Below are 17,663 nucleotides of genomic sequence, written 5' to 3'. Positions count from 1 at the left end.
AATCTATGATCGAAGGCAGAAATAATGCATTGGCTGTAACCAGCATGTTAATAGATAAAGATTTGATGCAAAAATTGGCAAATACATACTGAAGCGTTTAAAATTGGGTTAGCAAAACACTGACTAAAGCTTGATGCCACTGGAGCACATAATATTGCCATCAAAGAGATGTCTGGCAGCATCTCCAATGCTGTCCATGCAGGAACCCAGTCACTCAACCCATAGTGTGTTGTTTAACAGGGGAAGGGAGGACCAGCAGAATAGATCTTCCTTAACCCGAGACAATATTGATAAAAAATTCCACTTAAAAAGTTTGGAGTATTTACAGGTCAGGTCAATACCAAGATATTTATATATACTGTGATATACCATGAAGAAGTATAATGACAGACAAGGAAATCTGTGCTATCATTAGCTGTAATATTAACGGGGAATTATTTACTTTTAGTAGTGAGGATCTCTATGAACTGTGATTGCTAAAGGTTCTATCAGGAATGCAAAGATCAAAGGCAAAAGCAGATCTCTCTGACGTGTACCCTGAAAAGAGGGAAAAATTATAATGGTATACACTACAATAAAGAGAGTTACCTTTCTTCAAAATCACTGAACTGGTCACTTGTCGTAGGGTAGCAGAAAGAACACCCTGCACCAAAAAATCATTAAACATTTACAATAGCGCAGGAGTGAGTTCCCTTCAAATTTTCATAAAGTATTCTGCACTGAAGTCATCAGGACCAGGGGTCTTGTCACTCTGCATTGCTTGAATATTCTACTCTAACTGAAAGAAATAAAGCATTCAGCAAAATGTATCATGTCTGGCATCAGTTTACTACTTTTTCACAAACTGTCTGTTTTCGAGCTGAAGAAAACAAGATGAAAAAAGCTAGAACAGTAACGTTATCTGAGGTGACTTACCATTAGCATTTATCTGTTTACCTAAAAGAGTGCCTGCCTTTCTCAGGGTAAAGTTGAAGCCAAATGTGATCTGCTGTGGCTTTCTGTGGTCTCAAAATGGCTTTAATTTAGTGATAGCAAAATGCTGCATTCCGCGCTGTGACATGCTGTGAAACTGAACAGCACTCAGAGTCATGGAGCACCGGCGTGTATCAAAGTGCACCAAATGCTGTTGTGCACATGCATGACTGGACTCACATAGCTTTTGGACATGCATGATTGGACTTGCATAGCTTTCTGCATAGTTTAGAGTGACAAATCATACCAGCGTGCTTTGTTGTTAACATGTGTACCTGTTATGCAATATGCATACAGGGTGGCAGGTCTGTATTTATTGTAAATAGACCTTTCCAATACTGTAATGTTTTTGGGGATTTCTTTATGAAGTATTCTTGCAAACAGTGGCTGCTGTTAATCACATGACTGTTATCACATGAGAATTTCTTGAGCTCGAGTTTGCATCCAAAATGTCTTTGTAACCTTCTGTGTTCATGATCCCATCAATCAACGCAAGCTCACTTATACCACTGTAAGAAACAGATGCCCCGTCTTTGACATTTACACTTCTGTGCTTTCCAGTAGCCTGGTCGGCCAGTCTGGATGGAATTTTTACCCAGGCTTTCTCCACACAGAGTCTACAACCCGTTTGATCTGGTGCTAATAGTCTTTTTCTCTGAAACAAATATAATTTCATGAAACATTTTATGAAGTGACCTAAAGAACGTCACTCACTTCATAAACTTCAAGGTTTAACAATGGTTAAAGTGTTCAGTAGGCATGGGTAATACGGCAAAAATATATCACGATACATATTTTTTCATGATACACAATACTGACAAACAGAAGTGTGTCAGTGCATGTCCCGCTTCATGCCATCTTTGAGAACAGCTTCATAAGACAGCCTAATGAATACATTGGTTTTATTGACTTACTACTGAAATATCTATAAATTATATGTATATGAGGGCAATTTCGGGCATGGCCATTGCAAATGCATAAACTTGGTTATCCAAGGCAATGAATTTGATTATTGTCTTAATTCTATTATTAGTAATGTTTTTCATTTTGTCACTGACCTTAGTGAATATTTTTTTTGTCATTTCAAAAAAATGTCTCTACAGATGTCGCTGGCATAATAACATGGATTTTTCTTACCGCGTTCTGAATGCAATGTCGTGCTGTCAAGGGGTATCAAACCTGTGTAGATGTCTTTATGGGGTTATACCCCCTTTGATACTTGGCATGAACAGTAATTATAAATCGCTTGGCTAAGGTCTCTCTCTAAGGTCTGTCTAAAATAATTAGGGACAAAAGCATGTTCACCACTTTCCTTTTATCAACACTTAATAATTGTTTGGGGACCGAAGGCAAACCTGATCCAGCTTTTAATGTGGAATTTTTGCCATTCTTCTGTTATACAAGTCTTCAGTTGTGCAACCATACATTTTGTTGTCTTATTTTGAGCTTAATACGACACAGATTTTCAATAAGAGACAGTTAGTGCATACACATGCACTTAATAATCTGTTAATAATCGATTTCTGCAAATATCTGGTTATTCAAATGGTCATGTAAACAGCACACTCTGACTTCTTAGATTGGAAATCTGATGAAGAAATCTGATAGAGAGCTGGATTTTAGCTCAGTATTTGAGTTTCTTTGTGCATATATACTCTCACTCTGATTTCTTTCATTTTCTCTGTCTGCATATGTGAAAAAATAGTCTGTGATACTGGAAAGATCAAACAGCATTTAACACAGCACCAGTGAGAGGGGAAGAAAACACTTTTGGAGCAACCCTGAAAGAATGTAAATATCCTTCATCTTCTAGATAATGTATATTCATATTTTCTGCTAAAGTGACTCAATGTTTTATCTTACATTTGTCATGTCTTATTCTTTGAGCTTATTGATAATTGAGCTTTGAGCTGGCTGAAAAAGCAGAAATCCAATAACTGCCTGACTCATGTAGACCCAGAGTTTCCCATTATCTGATTAAAGTACATCTAAATGTGTTCACTGTATTACTGACACAATCCTTTTCTGCAATTATCAGATTATTAGGTGCATGTAAACACACTCAGTTCAGAACTTTATAATAACATTTTAGATTGTCCTTTAGTTATTTGTCCTAAAGAACACAATGACCAGTATTTCGATGCTTCCACTGAGCATCAGTCCCTTTCAGACAATCTGCACCAGACAGAAATGTCAGCAGCGTTTCTGGACGTAGTTGATATGTGACTTGCACTGTGCATAGAACTGTTTTAACTTGGCTTTGTGGATGCAGGGAGAGATGGTGTTCACTGGTTCAGTGGTTTGTCAAAGTATACCTCAGCCCATGTAGTGATCTCCAGCACAGCAACTTGTGAATTTTCAATGCAGTGCCTTCTGAGGGGTTGAAGGTCATTGGTATTCACTTGTGGTTTTCAGCCTTACCCTTTAACACTAAGATGTCTCTAGATTCCCTGAATCTTTTGATGATATTATGCACCACAGTGTGTAACATACCTAAAATCCTTGCAAGCTCTGGCTCAGGAATACTATTTTTAAACTGGTGGATTTTTTGCTGATGTATTTTTAGCATGGGGAGCCTAACCCATTATTGTTCAATAAAGACAAGGCCTTTCCCTTTATATCCATGTTTGTTTTTGAACATTTCACAATTTTCATAGTCTAAAAGTGCCCTGTTCCAACTTTTTTTTGGAATGTGTTGCAGGGATTAATTTTAGAATGAACACGTATTTACTGAAAACAATTAAGCTGATAAAACATTACATATCTTGTCTTTGTACTGTTTTCATTCAAATACAGGTCAAAGTACATTTATAAATCACTGCAATCTGTTTTTATCTGCGTTTTATCTACTGTCCCAACACTGAAAGTTAAGTTTTTTCACATTTTTGGGATACAAAGTTTTTGCCTGACAAAAATAATAAGCATCCATGTTTCCATGGCAGTGTGTTTACTGATTGGGCCTTAACTTGTCATCATGTCAAAGCGATGGTGTTTAGTTTCTGTGTATGCATTAGGCAGCCATTGCTAGTTAAGACATGACTTACAGATTGGTGGTGAAACAGAATTTAGTAAAAGTTAGAAACTAACAAATGTCAGCCAAGCAGTTAGTAAAGAGCACAAAATAATGCAAAACCGGTGCAACCCTGTCCAAAACAGCATGAATTCACATGAGCATGGGTTCTACAAGATTTGAATTCTGTAAGATGCCAGATGCGCTCAAAAGGGGCGACATCCATGTCTGTTAAGAAATAGAACTATGAATAATTCTGTGATAATGCATGCCACATGATAGGGTGCATTATCATGATGGAAGTGTTCATCAGAGAGTGGGTAAACTGTAGCCAGGAAGGGTTGAAGTTGATCAGATACACAATGATGTTCAGATGTTCTTCAAAAGACATCATCATCACAATAAAAAATGATAAATTCATCTGACAAGGCAACTGTTTTTCTTCAAAAAAGTCTAGTTTTGATGCCCACTGGATGTCTTCTTTCTTTCTTCACTTCAATTGATATCGTCTTTGCCTGTAGCAGCCCACTCGAGACAAAGTCTGATACGTGATGCATTCAAAGATGACATTCTACATATCAATGCTCTGCTCAGGTTCTTGTAACCAATAAACTGGTAGGTGTAAGTGTATGCAGCCACAGAGGTGCTTGCTCAGGTGTAGTTTAAACACCTCAACTGCCAGTCTAGTGCAGAGAACTTTTTTCACTTTCCATAATATTTAAACAAAATGAGTCAGCCTGCCTGATAGAAAGCTACTCCTCGGTTTCTTTGTCCAGCTTAGCCTAATAATATTTCATGAAATTAATATATAGCCGTTTGCAAGTAAAGAATGCTTTTGTTTTTAAGAATGTTAATATCTTGTTTGTGTCACCAAAAACTGTGAACACTGCTTTTTAGCATGCCTTTTTTTTTTTACTGCAGTGACAGGAAAAGACTTAAGATTTTGCGGGTTTGGAAACAAGTACACGCTGTAATTGTCTCTGCATGAGTCATTTAAAGTCAAATGGAAGTAATTAAACTATTTGTAGGAAGGACCTACAATGAGTCAGTTTGCCTTGAAGACTTCACTGTCTTCTGTATTCACTCGTCCTGCAGCAGACGTTATCTGGCAAGGCTGTCAGATACAGATTTAGCCTTATTCTTTTTTAGTGTTTCGCAGATTATGGATTATGGCAGTATTACTCTGTTTTCCTCTGTCCCAAATCCTGCTATAGATTATTACTAGAGCTGTTAGACTTACAATAATAAATGTAAATTGCACATTCATCATAAAGCCTTGGGCTCCCATTTGTTTCATCACATCTGGTATTTGCTGACATCTGCTCGTTTAAAGCACAGCTGATTTGAGACATGCTGACCTGAGACCGAGACCTTAGTCTTTAGTCAACAGTTATAAAGTAGCAGATAGCAGGCCTAAAAATACATATTTTAAATGACTTGTATAGTTTTCAATTTTTTTGCTCCTCTCAATTAAATTGTTCCCCATCAGTTCAAGCAGCAGTGACAGGCTCTGGGTGATATAGTAGCCTCATCACACAGACTGCTGGAAGTTTCATTCCGTATAAAAACATCCCTTGGGGTCTCTGACCTAGCTTACTAAAGGACCATTATATCATGCTCCTCAGCACAAGTTTCTGGTTGTGACCAAATTTGGTCAAGTCGCCCCATGGTGGTCCCGCGCTCCACTTTCCTCTTGTTTTTGTTCTAAGGGGCTGATGTTTCTGTTGTGCTTAGTCGGGCCTCTAGTCACGATACACAGTGCACCTGTTCTGTCCCCCGCATCCCACAAAACACATAAATCACCCTGATGCTGCCCTCACTACTAACATTCTTATAAATGGCTGGGCTCAGCAAAACTCAGTAGCTCGGAAGAGAAGTGTATTTCTCTCTCTTAAGCTTCCTGTCCACCTCTTTGAACCATCAAAATAAGCATCTCCCCACATCATTCCTCCACTCACATGACTTATGAGCCAGAAACACGCAGACAACAACAGCTTACTATGCTACTTTAACTGGCCTGTTATTTTTTCCATGTAAAACTAGGAAGGCATGGTTGATGGTTATGAAAATCCTGCTTGATCTTAAATCAAGGGTTATTAAAAAAAAAAAAAGTTAACAATGCAGGTGCAACAGTTACTGTCACAAGCTTATCACCTTCATGCCTCTTTAGTTTTACTGGTCATTCTGCTAAAGGTATAAACCACAAGAGAAAAAATATTTCTGTGCTGAGTAAATTCACACTAAATTTGATTGTTTTTTTGGGGGGGGGGTTGGATACAGATTAGGGTTAGTCTTAATTTTACTGCGTAGTTGTATTCTTCACTGAAAAACAGCTTCTTATTGATCAAACTCTTCTGTGCATCCAAGTGATAGAGAAAATTACTACATTTAGGCAGTCATAGAGATCATTATTACAGCATTAAAAAACACATTAGCAATATAATGGCTGTGTACATGTTCGCATTACCTCCAAGTTCTTTCACATTAAGCACTGCATTTGGGAAAGGCACTGCCTTTATGCTGAAACCTAGGAGAGATAAGAAGACAATATTTAGTTTACAAAACGGATGAAGGAAAGCCCATGTTTGTTTGGATTCCTGTCAGTGTTGGTGTAGAGGACCCAACATCTACAGAAACGAGATCAAGAAAAGCAATATCACACTGATAAAGGAGAACAAACTGTGAGTTCACAGTCAAGAGGAAAAGCAAAGATTTCGTCAGTGATACCACTTCCCATGTTCATTTCACAACAACACATGCAGAGACAGAGAAGGCAGACATTTGGTACTGATTAATACAACCCAAAACACATGAGATTGAGCCTCTTAACGTCCTCTTTTGACTTTAAAGATGTGTTTATGTGGCAGGTTTCATCAGACTCACAGCAGGTGACTGTATATGTGCTATGCAAGACTTCAGTTCAGTCTGGGTCTGCTTTCTGAGAGCGGCAAAATAATAAAACCATGTAATTCCATTTTTTCTGTTTGCTTTTTTCTCACACAATTTGAATTGTCTTTACACCATTTGCAAAACAAGTGAACCAGAGATGCATCAAATTTTCACAAATCATTTGAAAATGATCAAAAGTGGCATTTTCAATTTTCTTTTTTTTTCTTAAGAAAAAAAAACAATTTGAATGAAACTTAAAACAGGAAATGGTCATCAAAAAAGCTATGTTTATTTTCTTCACTTTTCTGTGTGTGTCGGTCAGCACAGGCACATTAACCAGCTTAAACAGCGGTAAATCAAAAGTGGAAAAAAATAAATGTTTAATGAGGAATTTCCAAGCTACTTCTAATGAAAAAATAGTAAAGTCATAGCACTCTTAATAAAATAAAAGCCTTTATTGTAATATGGCTATGCAGAATACAGCAAAACCACAGAAAGGAATGTCCAGCTGAAAGGAACGTCCCTGCTAGCATAACATCACAATTTGTAGCCACAGATTTTGAAATGAAGAAAAAATTCAGTGGAATGCATTACATAAAAACCATGGAACTCTTTCGCTTGGATGACCAACCATTCTCTGTTGTCAGGATTGTTAGATTTTGTGACACACACTGTAGCCTACCTACAGTAATAATTTTAGTAAGTTTATTTTATATAAACTGTTTTCAGTTATTGTCTACTTGTTTTGTCTTATTGAAAGCAGATTTTATCAATAATAAAAGTTTTCTTTATTAGCTTGTATTTTTTATGTTTGGCATGTTTATTCAAAAGCATAAATAAAATGTTGATTTAGAAAAAACTTATTTTATTTTGATTTTCAGTTTTGGTTTTTAGCAAAGTGTGTCTTAAATTTTTGTTTAAATGTTTGGTCTAGCCACCACCTGTGCTAGCTTTGCTATTCTTTTGATACATATAGGGAGAAAGCTCTGACATTTGCCCTTTTACAAAATGGTCTACTACAAAGTGTGGTGCTGCTAGCCAAAACAAGCTAAACTAACCAAAAGTCATGATAATTTCCATCCATATCTGTGATCATATAGTTTTACTGTACTCAGCAACTACAGCCACTAAGCCCTCCTTCATTACAACTGTCACTCTGCCTTCCTTTTGATCTAAATGGTTAGCTCAGAAATATGCTAATGATGTAGGCTGCTTGACCGCTACATCAACTCAGAGCACCTATGGTACTCCACATAAAAGGTAGCCTTGCTTGGTGCCTTGTGTTTTATGCATTCTGCATTGCTGTCTGGAAAACACATCTTTCGAAGACCCTTTCATAAAAAATCATACAGTGTAAACCTACCCAAAGCCTTTCCATTGAAAGATTAACCTAGTGAACCCTTGGCAAATAACTTTCACTGTTCCCACTTTACAAGGCAGCTTAAGTAGAGTTGGACAACACATTGTTTGGAAAAAATAAATTTCAACTTTTCAATTGTTTTAACAATTAACAATTTTAATTTTCTTAGTTCTAATATAATACAATTTAACAAGGACACAAATCAAAGTTTTTTTTATTAGAATGGCCTGAAGATGTGAAAAAGTAATAACAAAGAGTACCATCCGTAATGATCAAATCGTGCAAATTATGGTTACTTTTAAATATCCTTTTCAAGGGACTCAAAATTGTGCAAGCACAACAGAATTAGTAAAAAAAACTAAACAAAAAAACTGTCCTTTCAAGAATAGTAATCAACTTTCACTTTAAATAACACACACATATAATTTCCTTACATTTCAGTTAAGGAAAAGTGCAAAATATGAAAATTACCATCACATAAAGCCGTCCTTTACAGGTTTTTTGAAAGGAACACAAGCCTACCTACTGTTTCAGGCTTGAGAGCTGCCCCCTCTGGCAGGTAACAATACAAACATTTTGGGTACACAGTGCTGCCCCATCTGAATAATGCTACACATGAAAGAGTAGCAGAGAGGTTGGGGAAAGCACTGTTTTATATTACCATGACAGGCCTCTAGACCAGTCGTAAAGTAAAACCATGCAGAGAACACTGGACACTGCAAAGTGTTTGCCTCCTGACATGCTACTTCCCAAATGACCACACTGGTGAAGTAATAAGCCAAGGGTTCAAAGATGCCCCAGCTTCTTGGAAGCTTAGGGAAGACATACAAGTTTGCATGACTACTGACACATGATCATGATTATTAATGTTAGCTGTCTTTTAGTGGGAGCTTTGAGTGTTGAAGAGCAGCTCATATTTCATCCCATTGTTTCACACATTGCTCCCATCCTGTTGTTCATGTCACTATTGCTGGAACTATTGCTGGAACAGATTTGTTGTAATGCTCAATAATTTGGTTGAAACTGACTTTTGACATAACTTACACTTCACATTTGGTCAACATCTGACATTTCAAGCCTGTACCAATTCCATACAACTGAAGTGATATTTCCACCAGCGAATAGGTCTGTGGGAGGGAGCACTTACTGAGTTAAAATGTTTTCCCTTCATAGCATACTGAAAATCCAAAAGGTGTGAAAACATCCATTGAAATTAATTGAATTAGTTGTGAAAATCTTCCAGCGCTAAGCTTATGACGTGTTCATATACTAGACAAGAAGTAACAAGAATTTCAGTTCAGGTGTGTGTGTATGTATATATTACTGTGTATGTATATATTACATACACATGATGCAAGCATGCATAATGAATGGTAACTGACAGTTTCTGCACACAGTCACCAAAAGACTAACTTCAACCTCTCATTAAAAAACTATGATGCTGTAATACACCAATCAGTAGCCCAATGCTTAATTAACATTTCATGTCATGAGAAAGAAAGTACATGCGGCAAAAAGCAGACCAGTCACAACTTGCACACATACTCACACCCTCACACACTGACACACATTCACACAGACAGGAGTCCTTTGCACATCAAGAGACACTCAAAACCATAAAGTAAAGCAGTTCTCTTCATTGAGCCACTGAGGTAACTTGGCATTGAAAGGAAGAAGCAATATGAAGCATTTTCAGTGCTCTGAGAGGCTGCAGAACACATGGTGACAAAGCTGAGATATTGCAGAGGTTCTGGAGCGCTGGGAAAGTTTGATGAATGCCACAGAAGAAGCTTGAAAAGCTGGCTCAATGCACTACATCCGCAGGGTTCCTCATAATTTCATTGAGATAGTTTGAAGCATTAGTTGTAGCATTTGGTTTAAATTACAAGGCAGAGACATGGGAAAGTTATGCGAGTTGAGGTGAGTTTTTCTAGGGTTTTTGGAGGTTTCTTTTTGTCTTATAATTTTGTACTGCATTTCAAATATATTGCACATGTGATTAAAGATAAATGGGTTTGTGGCAAAGATTTACATAAATAACTACTTTGCTGATGTCACAATATATGCAGAGCCATAGAGAACTAAAACCAATTCACTCCCTTTCTGTGATTTAAGACAGATGCTTGTGTATGGACATGGATGCAAAAAGTTGCAACAAAAACTTGAGGATCCAACTTATCAGCTGTGGCAGGGCAATTCATGAAGTATTCATGTACATTTTTCAATAATATTTTGTGACTAGCATAACCTGATCTAGGCTATCTGATCCACTGTTTCATAGAAATGGGCAATGCTATTTCAGGGTTCACACACTTTAATGATTTACTAATTCCAGGGCTTTTAAGACTTATCCAGTACCAAAACAATCCAGGACCAAAGGTTAAGTAGTCCACTACTTAATATCCACAGCAAAATAATATGGACCGAAATAAAAGTTTGCAAAGAATGACACAGAAGTATAGACCACTAACATAAGGGTTGATGTAGCTGCTAGAGGATGGTCATTTAAATGTACACTCACTGGCCACTTTATTGTTCAGTTGCTTATTAACACAAATAGCTAATCAGCCAATTACGTGGCCGCAACTCAATGCATTTAGGCATATAGAGGTGGTCAAGAAACTTGCTGAAGTGCAAACTGAGCATCATAATGGGGAAGAAAGGTGATTTAAGGCTTGTCTAGTTTTGAATTTAAAAAAGAAATTAATAAATTTTCAATTGGTTTTGACAGAGCAAAAAACCTAGAACTGCAGTGAATCCATGAATGCATGTAATGATTCCTAATGTTAATGCATATGTTTGAAGTCACAAAATGCTTGTTTATGAAATGTCTGAAATCAAACTGAACATTATTCATGTAAAAATATGATTTAGTTTGGCTGGTAGCGCAAATAGCAAACAGGCTAAAGCCCTATTCAGATGGTATTTGTTTTCAATTGGAAGATGGGGTAATGCTAGTATACCACAGGATGTCTGTAAGGTTTTTTTACACAGGATACAAAATCTGATATAAACAAAATGTTAAAATATACAGGATAAGAAATCTGATATAAACAAAATATTAAAACATTTAATTTAGCCATAATTTCTTTAACCTTAACCATTTACCTTACTGTCTTTAGAAAATACAATGCTTCACTAACATCGCCATTAAAATATAATCTGAAGTTCTTTGCACTGCTCGTTTTCTGGAAGGTAAAAGGAGCTGGAATCTTTACTGAGGTGGGAGTGTAAAGTCTGTGAAAATAACTGCCTTAATAGAGCTTAAGAAGCTTAATAACATAGAGAGTAAGGCTTGAAGTTGAAGAAAAACTCACTAAAACCTGTAAAACAAAGTAAAGAATATGTAGTACTATGTAAATTGAGTATGAAGTGGCGTTACCTCAGGGGATGAATTAGGAACACCCACACCTGTATAAGTTTCAAGGTGTTATCTTGAGAATGAGGTTGAACACTGACCAATGTTTAAGGTAAGGCGACGTGAATGATCAAATCTCAAATGAGGCATGATAGTGGGCGCCAGAAGGATGGGACATTCCATTTCTGAAGTTGTGTGGGCATTTAACAGTCCTCGATCCATAGCGTCATGTGTTACCACACACACAGTGGACAGTGCAGTGGCCGCCCACAGGTACCAAATGGTCATGGCCTGATGGTAGGGTTTGTCTGTGGTGCAAACCCCATGAATCACATATTGTCAACAAGGCACTGTGCAGGCTGGTGGTGGTTCCACACTGGTGTGGGGTGTGTTCTTCCTCATGGCATGGGTTGGGTCCACTAATCTGCATTAACACGTTACTGACTGGTGACAGATATGTTTCAGTACAGGTTGGTGACCATTCTCAGCCTGTGCGTGAATTTCATGTACCCCCACAATGATGGGATATTCCAGCAGGATATGCATCAGGCCCAAGTTGTCCAGAATCGGTTCGAGGACCATTCTGGAGAGAACCCACAAATGGAGTGGCCTGCACATTCACCCAACATGAACCAAGTCAAACATTTGTGAACAGGTCTATTTGCACCCACGATCCTGCATCTACAAATACCATGGAACTCCAGATTGGCCCTTTAGTGTACAAATATATAGTTTGTACGTGCCTAGTATTTTAGAAATTGTAGCAATTGTTGTGATATGTAAGTATATTTAAATATGTATATATAAATAAGTATATCTACTGTGGGTAATAATATGAAATGTATATTTCTGCTGTTGGAAGAAAACTTCATATCTCTTGGTATAATATGAAAATGTCTCCTGCCCTTTATATTGTGTGTAAATTCTATGAAGAATGGAACAGAAGAAACGTCCCAAAATTACTTGGAGAAAAGTCTGTTTCCACTGACTTACATTAAAACTAAAGTACGTTTTTTCATGCTCCTGTAAAGTTACCATTTTGGAGATTTTGTTCTGAGAGCAGTGATATATAATAAAACTAGTTGCAGCATTCCAAATACTATGACAGATAATTTATAACTTTACCTGTGGTTGGCACAATGCCATCAATGCCTTCGCTGCAGAGCCGAGAAAGCAGAGCAGTTTTACCAGCACCACTGAGTCCAATGCACACCACATCATACTCTGGTCTAGGAGTGGGAGGACCTTTACAGCACAGTGTTCGAAGACACTAAAATGAAAAAAGATAAAATGAACCAAATGAAACAATGAATGCAAATACCTTTACTGTACTTTCAAAGTGTAACTATAACATTATGTTGGTTTACCACAATCTGGGATGTTTTAGAACTAAAAGTCTATTTGTTTGACTAGATTGAGAGTGAGAGAAAGCACAGAATAGAAAGACAGCATTATAAGCCTGTGTCTTTATGGCAGTAGGCCTATTACTGTCTCTGACTAGAGGCCTTTTGGGAGACATTAGGAGGCAAATGCAGTGTGAACCGCGAATGGGAGGTTTAAAGCTAGTGTGCAGAGATCAGTATCCAGAACTAAAAAGAGAACTCTTTTATTAGCACGACGAGACCAGCTTGGGCCTGGCGGGGCTTATTTTGTAGCAAATTAGCCCATTAAATTCTAAAATGAAAGTGGCAAAGTGCAAAACACAAATTTCATATCAGTGTATTTGAAGGGTTTAATTCCGATTAGATGCCACTTTCATGTACTTTTTTCATGGTGTATGTGGTTGGGAGTGGGCTTTGTATATACAAGAAACATTACTGCTATATTCTAATTACTGTCAACTTTATTACATCCATAAAAAGGTGTTTTTTGACAAAGTGTTATACTACAGTTGTTCTTTATTTACAGTAACAGTTACATTTTTGTAGAGTTGCATCAATAGATGCAACCAATACCGTTTACGTATCGTCGTTGATGCTGACACATGTGGCATTGGTGTCGGCAATGTGAATTCCTTTACCTATGAACGACACTACAAAGAAATTTCTGACACATACATGCACACTAGTAGACAGAACTTAATAACATGTCAGCATGAGTTGACACTTGGCAGTAAAAATACTCATGGCAACATCTGTAATACTAGTGAAAAGGTAATAGTAGTGGCTATCAGATGAAATTCTTCCTAAGCTATTGATGTCACTGATGTCACAAATACACCACATAATGCAACATACAAACAGTGTATTTGTGAATCCTATGACACGCTAACAGGAACCCTTTACCTCAAAAGCTGAGCAATCCTTCTTTCAGTAATCACTCATTTCCCACTGAGTAGTTAGTTACAGTCTATGTTAATACAGTCTAGTTTGTTACTGAGTCAGCGAAGGAAAGGGAGACATATGGAAGGAACCACTTGTCTTTTGGGGTAATGCTAGCCTTTGGCCTTAGTTTAGCCTTTAGCATAACAGCCTGCTAGCAGGGCCTGTGCCCACTCGTCCTGTCTGCAGTGTGGCTATGTCAGCCAACTGCATTATGCAGCGGCAAGATACCGAGGCCTCAACAAAGCCAAAAAATCTGCAGCTCAACCACAACTTCTGACGGTGTGAACAATTGTACTATTTGCTGAACTCTGATGATCAGAGATGTAGCATGAGTGACAAAGACACATGTATGAAACAAATGACTTGGGAAATTCGGATGTGAAACAGCATTCAGTACCGTTGCTGCCGTGCCAGAGAAGCTGCTGCAAGCATAAATGTACAGACCATGGGTTTATTTATGTATAGTTTAGTGCTGTTTTAGCTGTTTTGCACAATAAATATTTTATTAACTTGTTAAATGAGTGACTGACATCTATTTTTGTGTCCTACAAACTCAATAAAATAGTTTGGCATGATTTTATCTTTAAAAACTAAAAACCATGTTGCTAAATAAGATAACTTTAATCGAGGCAACAATAGTACTCCATTCACTGAAAACCTTTGTTGGCCAGTTCTTATATCCTCAAACATGAAGCGGCACATCCAAAAATAAAAACTATTTTTTACGTGCTTTTTTCTATTTTATCATAGACCCAAGTGACCTTCATGGTATAATGCCAAGGTCAGTAGCCCTTTCTGCAATTTTGGAAAAACCTTTTTGAGTCCTGGTTAGTATTGGTTCAAAATACCACATCGGGTGGTATGACTTCAGGAAAATAAAGTGAATATGTAATTATTATAATAATGTTTATTTATTTGAAAAAATAAAAAAATTAAGTATAAACACAAGTTTAAAGACATTTAAAAGGTTTCTATAGGTGTCTAAGTAGGTGCAAGTTTAATTTGAAATTAGTCTGAAATGTCAGGTGGCACAACTAGTCATTCAAATGGTGCACACAGAGAAGTACAGTCTTAATAACAGAAAGAGGTAAACAAAATCTTTGACAGCACTAACAATATTTAAGATATAAAATACATATAGATGTAAACACAAATATATAAATGCAAATATAAAAATGCACATTGTCCTTTTCAATAAAATTTATTTAAATTGTCACTTTGCAAACCTTCTTTGTAACTGACCCAAATATGGTTCTTAGTACTTATTATATGAGAGTAAATACTAATTGCAAAAATATGTTAGTCTTAAGCACCTCAATATTTTGGATTATAAATTAATAATCATTTACATAAATATTACTTTCATCAAAATAGGTTAGACAGATAAATTAGTTAGGTTAGGCAGCAGACAAATCTCAAGGTGCAGGTATCATTATTAAAAGGGAAAAATTGGTGCATCTCTAATTTATTGTGATATGTTACAAAATGCACCATTCTAGAGAAACTTGCTAAGCCCATATTGTTTACAGAGGTGGTGATAGGAACCAGGTGCCTGATAAATTTAATGCCTGTAAAAGCTTCATCACAAAAAACTACTATGTGAATTGGTTACAAAAGCACTGCTTGACAAAGTTTTGGTATAAAACATTTTTTAAATCCATTCGAGACATACAGACAGGGTCTTGCAAGGCAAAATAGTACCCTAAAGATTTGTTTTTCAGATTTATCACTGTTTTACCATTATCAACATTGCATTACACATGTTCACTTGTCATTTTTATTTAGTAAATAACAGCTTTACTTCTGGTCTGGGCATTGTAACTCCTGATTTCTATCACCATCACTGTAACAAAAACCTAAGAACTCTAATTTATATACATTTCATCTATTCTAATAGAAGTGATCTTAAGGCAACAAAGCATAAGGATAGATGATGTGTGATTTCCCTTTGGTATTCTTTTACCCCAAAAAGCACTAATCGCTTTCACAGGCCCACAGAACCCATACGGCACACATGATCAGTCAGTCAGGAGCACATGCTTCCGCTTTGTCACACGCCGACCTGGACATCTGGTTGTCTAAGTGCCTAGAGGGCCTGTGATATGAGATGCCACTGCCCATTCTCACCCCCCACTAACTCCCCTTCACTTACAGTGCACAAAAGGGGATGATAAATTTACAGCAGACGCTGAAGACACATCCTGGAACTCTGACCCCTTGGCCACTGGGCCAAGCTAGACTCCTTTGAGACCAGACAGTCACAATTCTAGCTGACTGCTCAGTAACAAAACAGTTTTGCTTAAGAAGGATCTGTCTACTTTTCAAGACATTTCAAAATTCAGTTGCATTGTCCCACTTGAATTGGCCCTAACCACTCAAATGGTATGCTTATTATGCACGTATCAGTCCAAAGACTATATTAACTACTATAAATTGTCTGGTAACTACTACAAAACAAAAATGTAGGTTGTATAATTATGAGCAGGAGGACCCAACAGGTGAGATCACATACAAACCCTTAAAATTTCAAAAGTTCAAACAAGTATGAGGTTTAAAGAGAGGGTTTCGAAAATATTATGAGAACAGTAAATGTTCTCACATGAAAAGCAGGATTCCCATTTAAATGCTGTGTAGCTATGGCCATTTGTAGGATGGTCTATTACTAAATATACCCTTCACCCTTTACACATGTAAACAGAATAAAAGGGGACAAGGTTCTCCTGCTCCACATCCTCAAAGAGAAAAGACTGATTTTTTTTTTCTTTTGCTGGGCATAGGTTATGTAAATAAGAGCATTTGGGTTCATAAATATTCGAAACTGATATCCACAGTAAAATTGTAGAGCTACATTTTTTAGAAAATAATACAGCTGTTAAAAGGGTTAAAAGATAACCCCCCCTCCCCCACCTCTCAATTTAAAAAAGCTGTCAAGACATCAAATGGCTGATGTAATTAGGAGACCTGGCTGAGCTCCAGATCCTGGCAGAGAAACAAAGATCTAACAGCACTAGAACCCACAGTGGCAGACGAGAGAACACAGCTGGGCCAATTCCACTCAGCAATGCCACAAGACTGAAGCTTTGGACCTGGCCAAACCAACACAGAACAATGACCCGCCGCAAAAACAACTCAGATGCCTGCCAACTTTTCCTGAATGGACCCCTCAGTGGAGTGTGGGGAACCCCGTCTGCCCTTTGCAATTTGAAAAAAAGAGGAGGGGATAGCTGTCTAACTTCTCTCAAGAGAAAAGGAACGTGGTTCCCACTCCACTGGCTCTGGAGATGACTGGTCATCAGTGGCCACGGTGACCACTTTGGGCAGGTTATGGGCATGGAGTAGGCGAGATACTTAATCCTCAAGAGACTGAGGAGCTGACGATGACAGCGGGGGGTTGTCCTACAGACATGAGGCAGCCAGCTATTGCTCATTCAGCCGACCCGTCTGTCAATAAGAAGCTCTATTTTAGAGGACCAGCCTTGTATTTTTAGAGCTAATAAACAAGGGGGCAAGAGCAAGGGAAGCACTGCGCAGACAGACATGGCTCACATTTCACTCATTTGCCCTCCGAGGCTGCGGAAACAGAGCTAAGTGTCTACATGGAAGCCATGATGCCATTCTCCACAAATATCTCACCCAGGGTTTTGTCTGTGCGTTGACAGTGGCATTCTTGGGCCTCTGCTCTCATGAAGGGAGACAAATGCGTAGAGCTGCACAATATGGCCAAATTACTAGTACTGCAACTGCAATGCT

General features: G+C 37.6%; 1 protein-coding gene across 4 annotated transcripts in view; it reads right to left on the bottom strand.

Annotated features, from left to right (window-relative positions):
- The window catches only part of arl15a (ADP-ribosylation factor-like 15a), a 111,401-nt gene that overhangs the window by 58,432 nt on the left and 35,306 nt on the right, over positions 1-17,663 (bottom strand). For 3 of the 4 annotated variants that reach the window (XM_037531732.1, XM_037531733.1, XM_037531734.1), the window contains exons 2-3: positions 12,715-12,859; positions 6,450-6,509 (exon numbers count right to left, since the gene is read on the bottom strand). In XM_037531732.1, coding sequence (XP_037387629.1) covers positions 6,450-6,509; positions 12,715-12,859 — 205 coding nt within the window. The remainder of the gene's footprint in view (positions 1-6,449; positions 6,510-12,714; positions 12,860-17,663) is intronic. The other variant, XM_037531735.1, reaches the window with a different exon arrangement.

This window comes from Pygocentrus nattereri, chromosome 20, assembly GCF_015220715.1.
Source record: "Pygocentrus nattereri isolate fPygNat1 chromosome 20, fPygNat1.pri, whole genome shotgun sequence".
NCBI lineage: Eukaryota > Metazoa > Chordata > Actinopteri > Characiformes > Serrasalmidae > Pygocentrus > Pygocentrus nattereri.
Note: the sequence above shows the minus strand (reverse complement) of the source record. Positions and strands in the feature narration are given on the sequence as shown.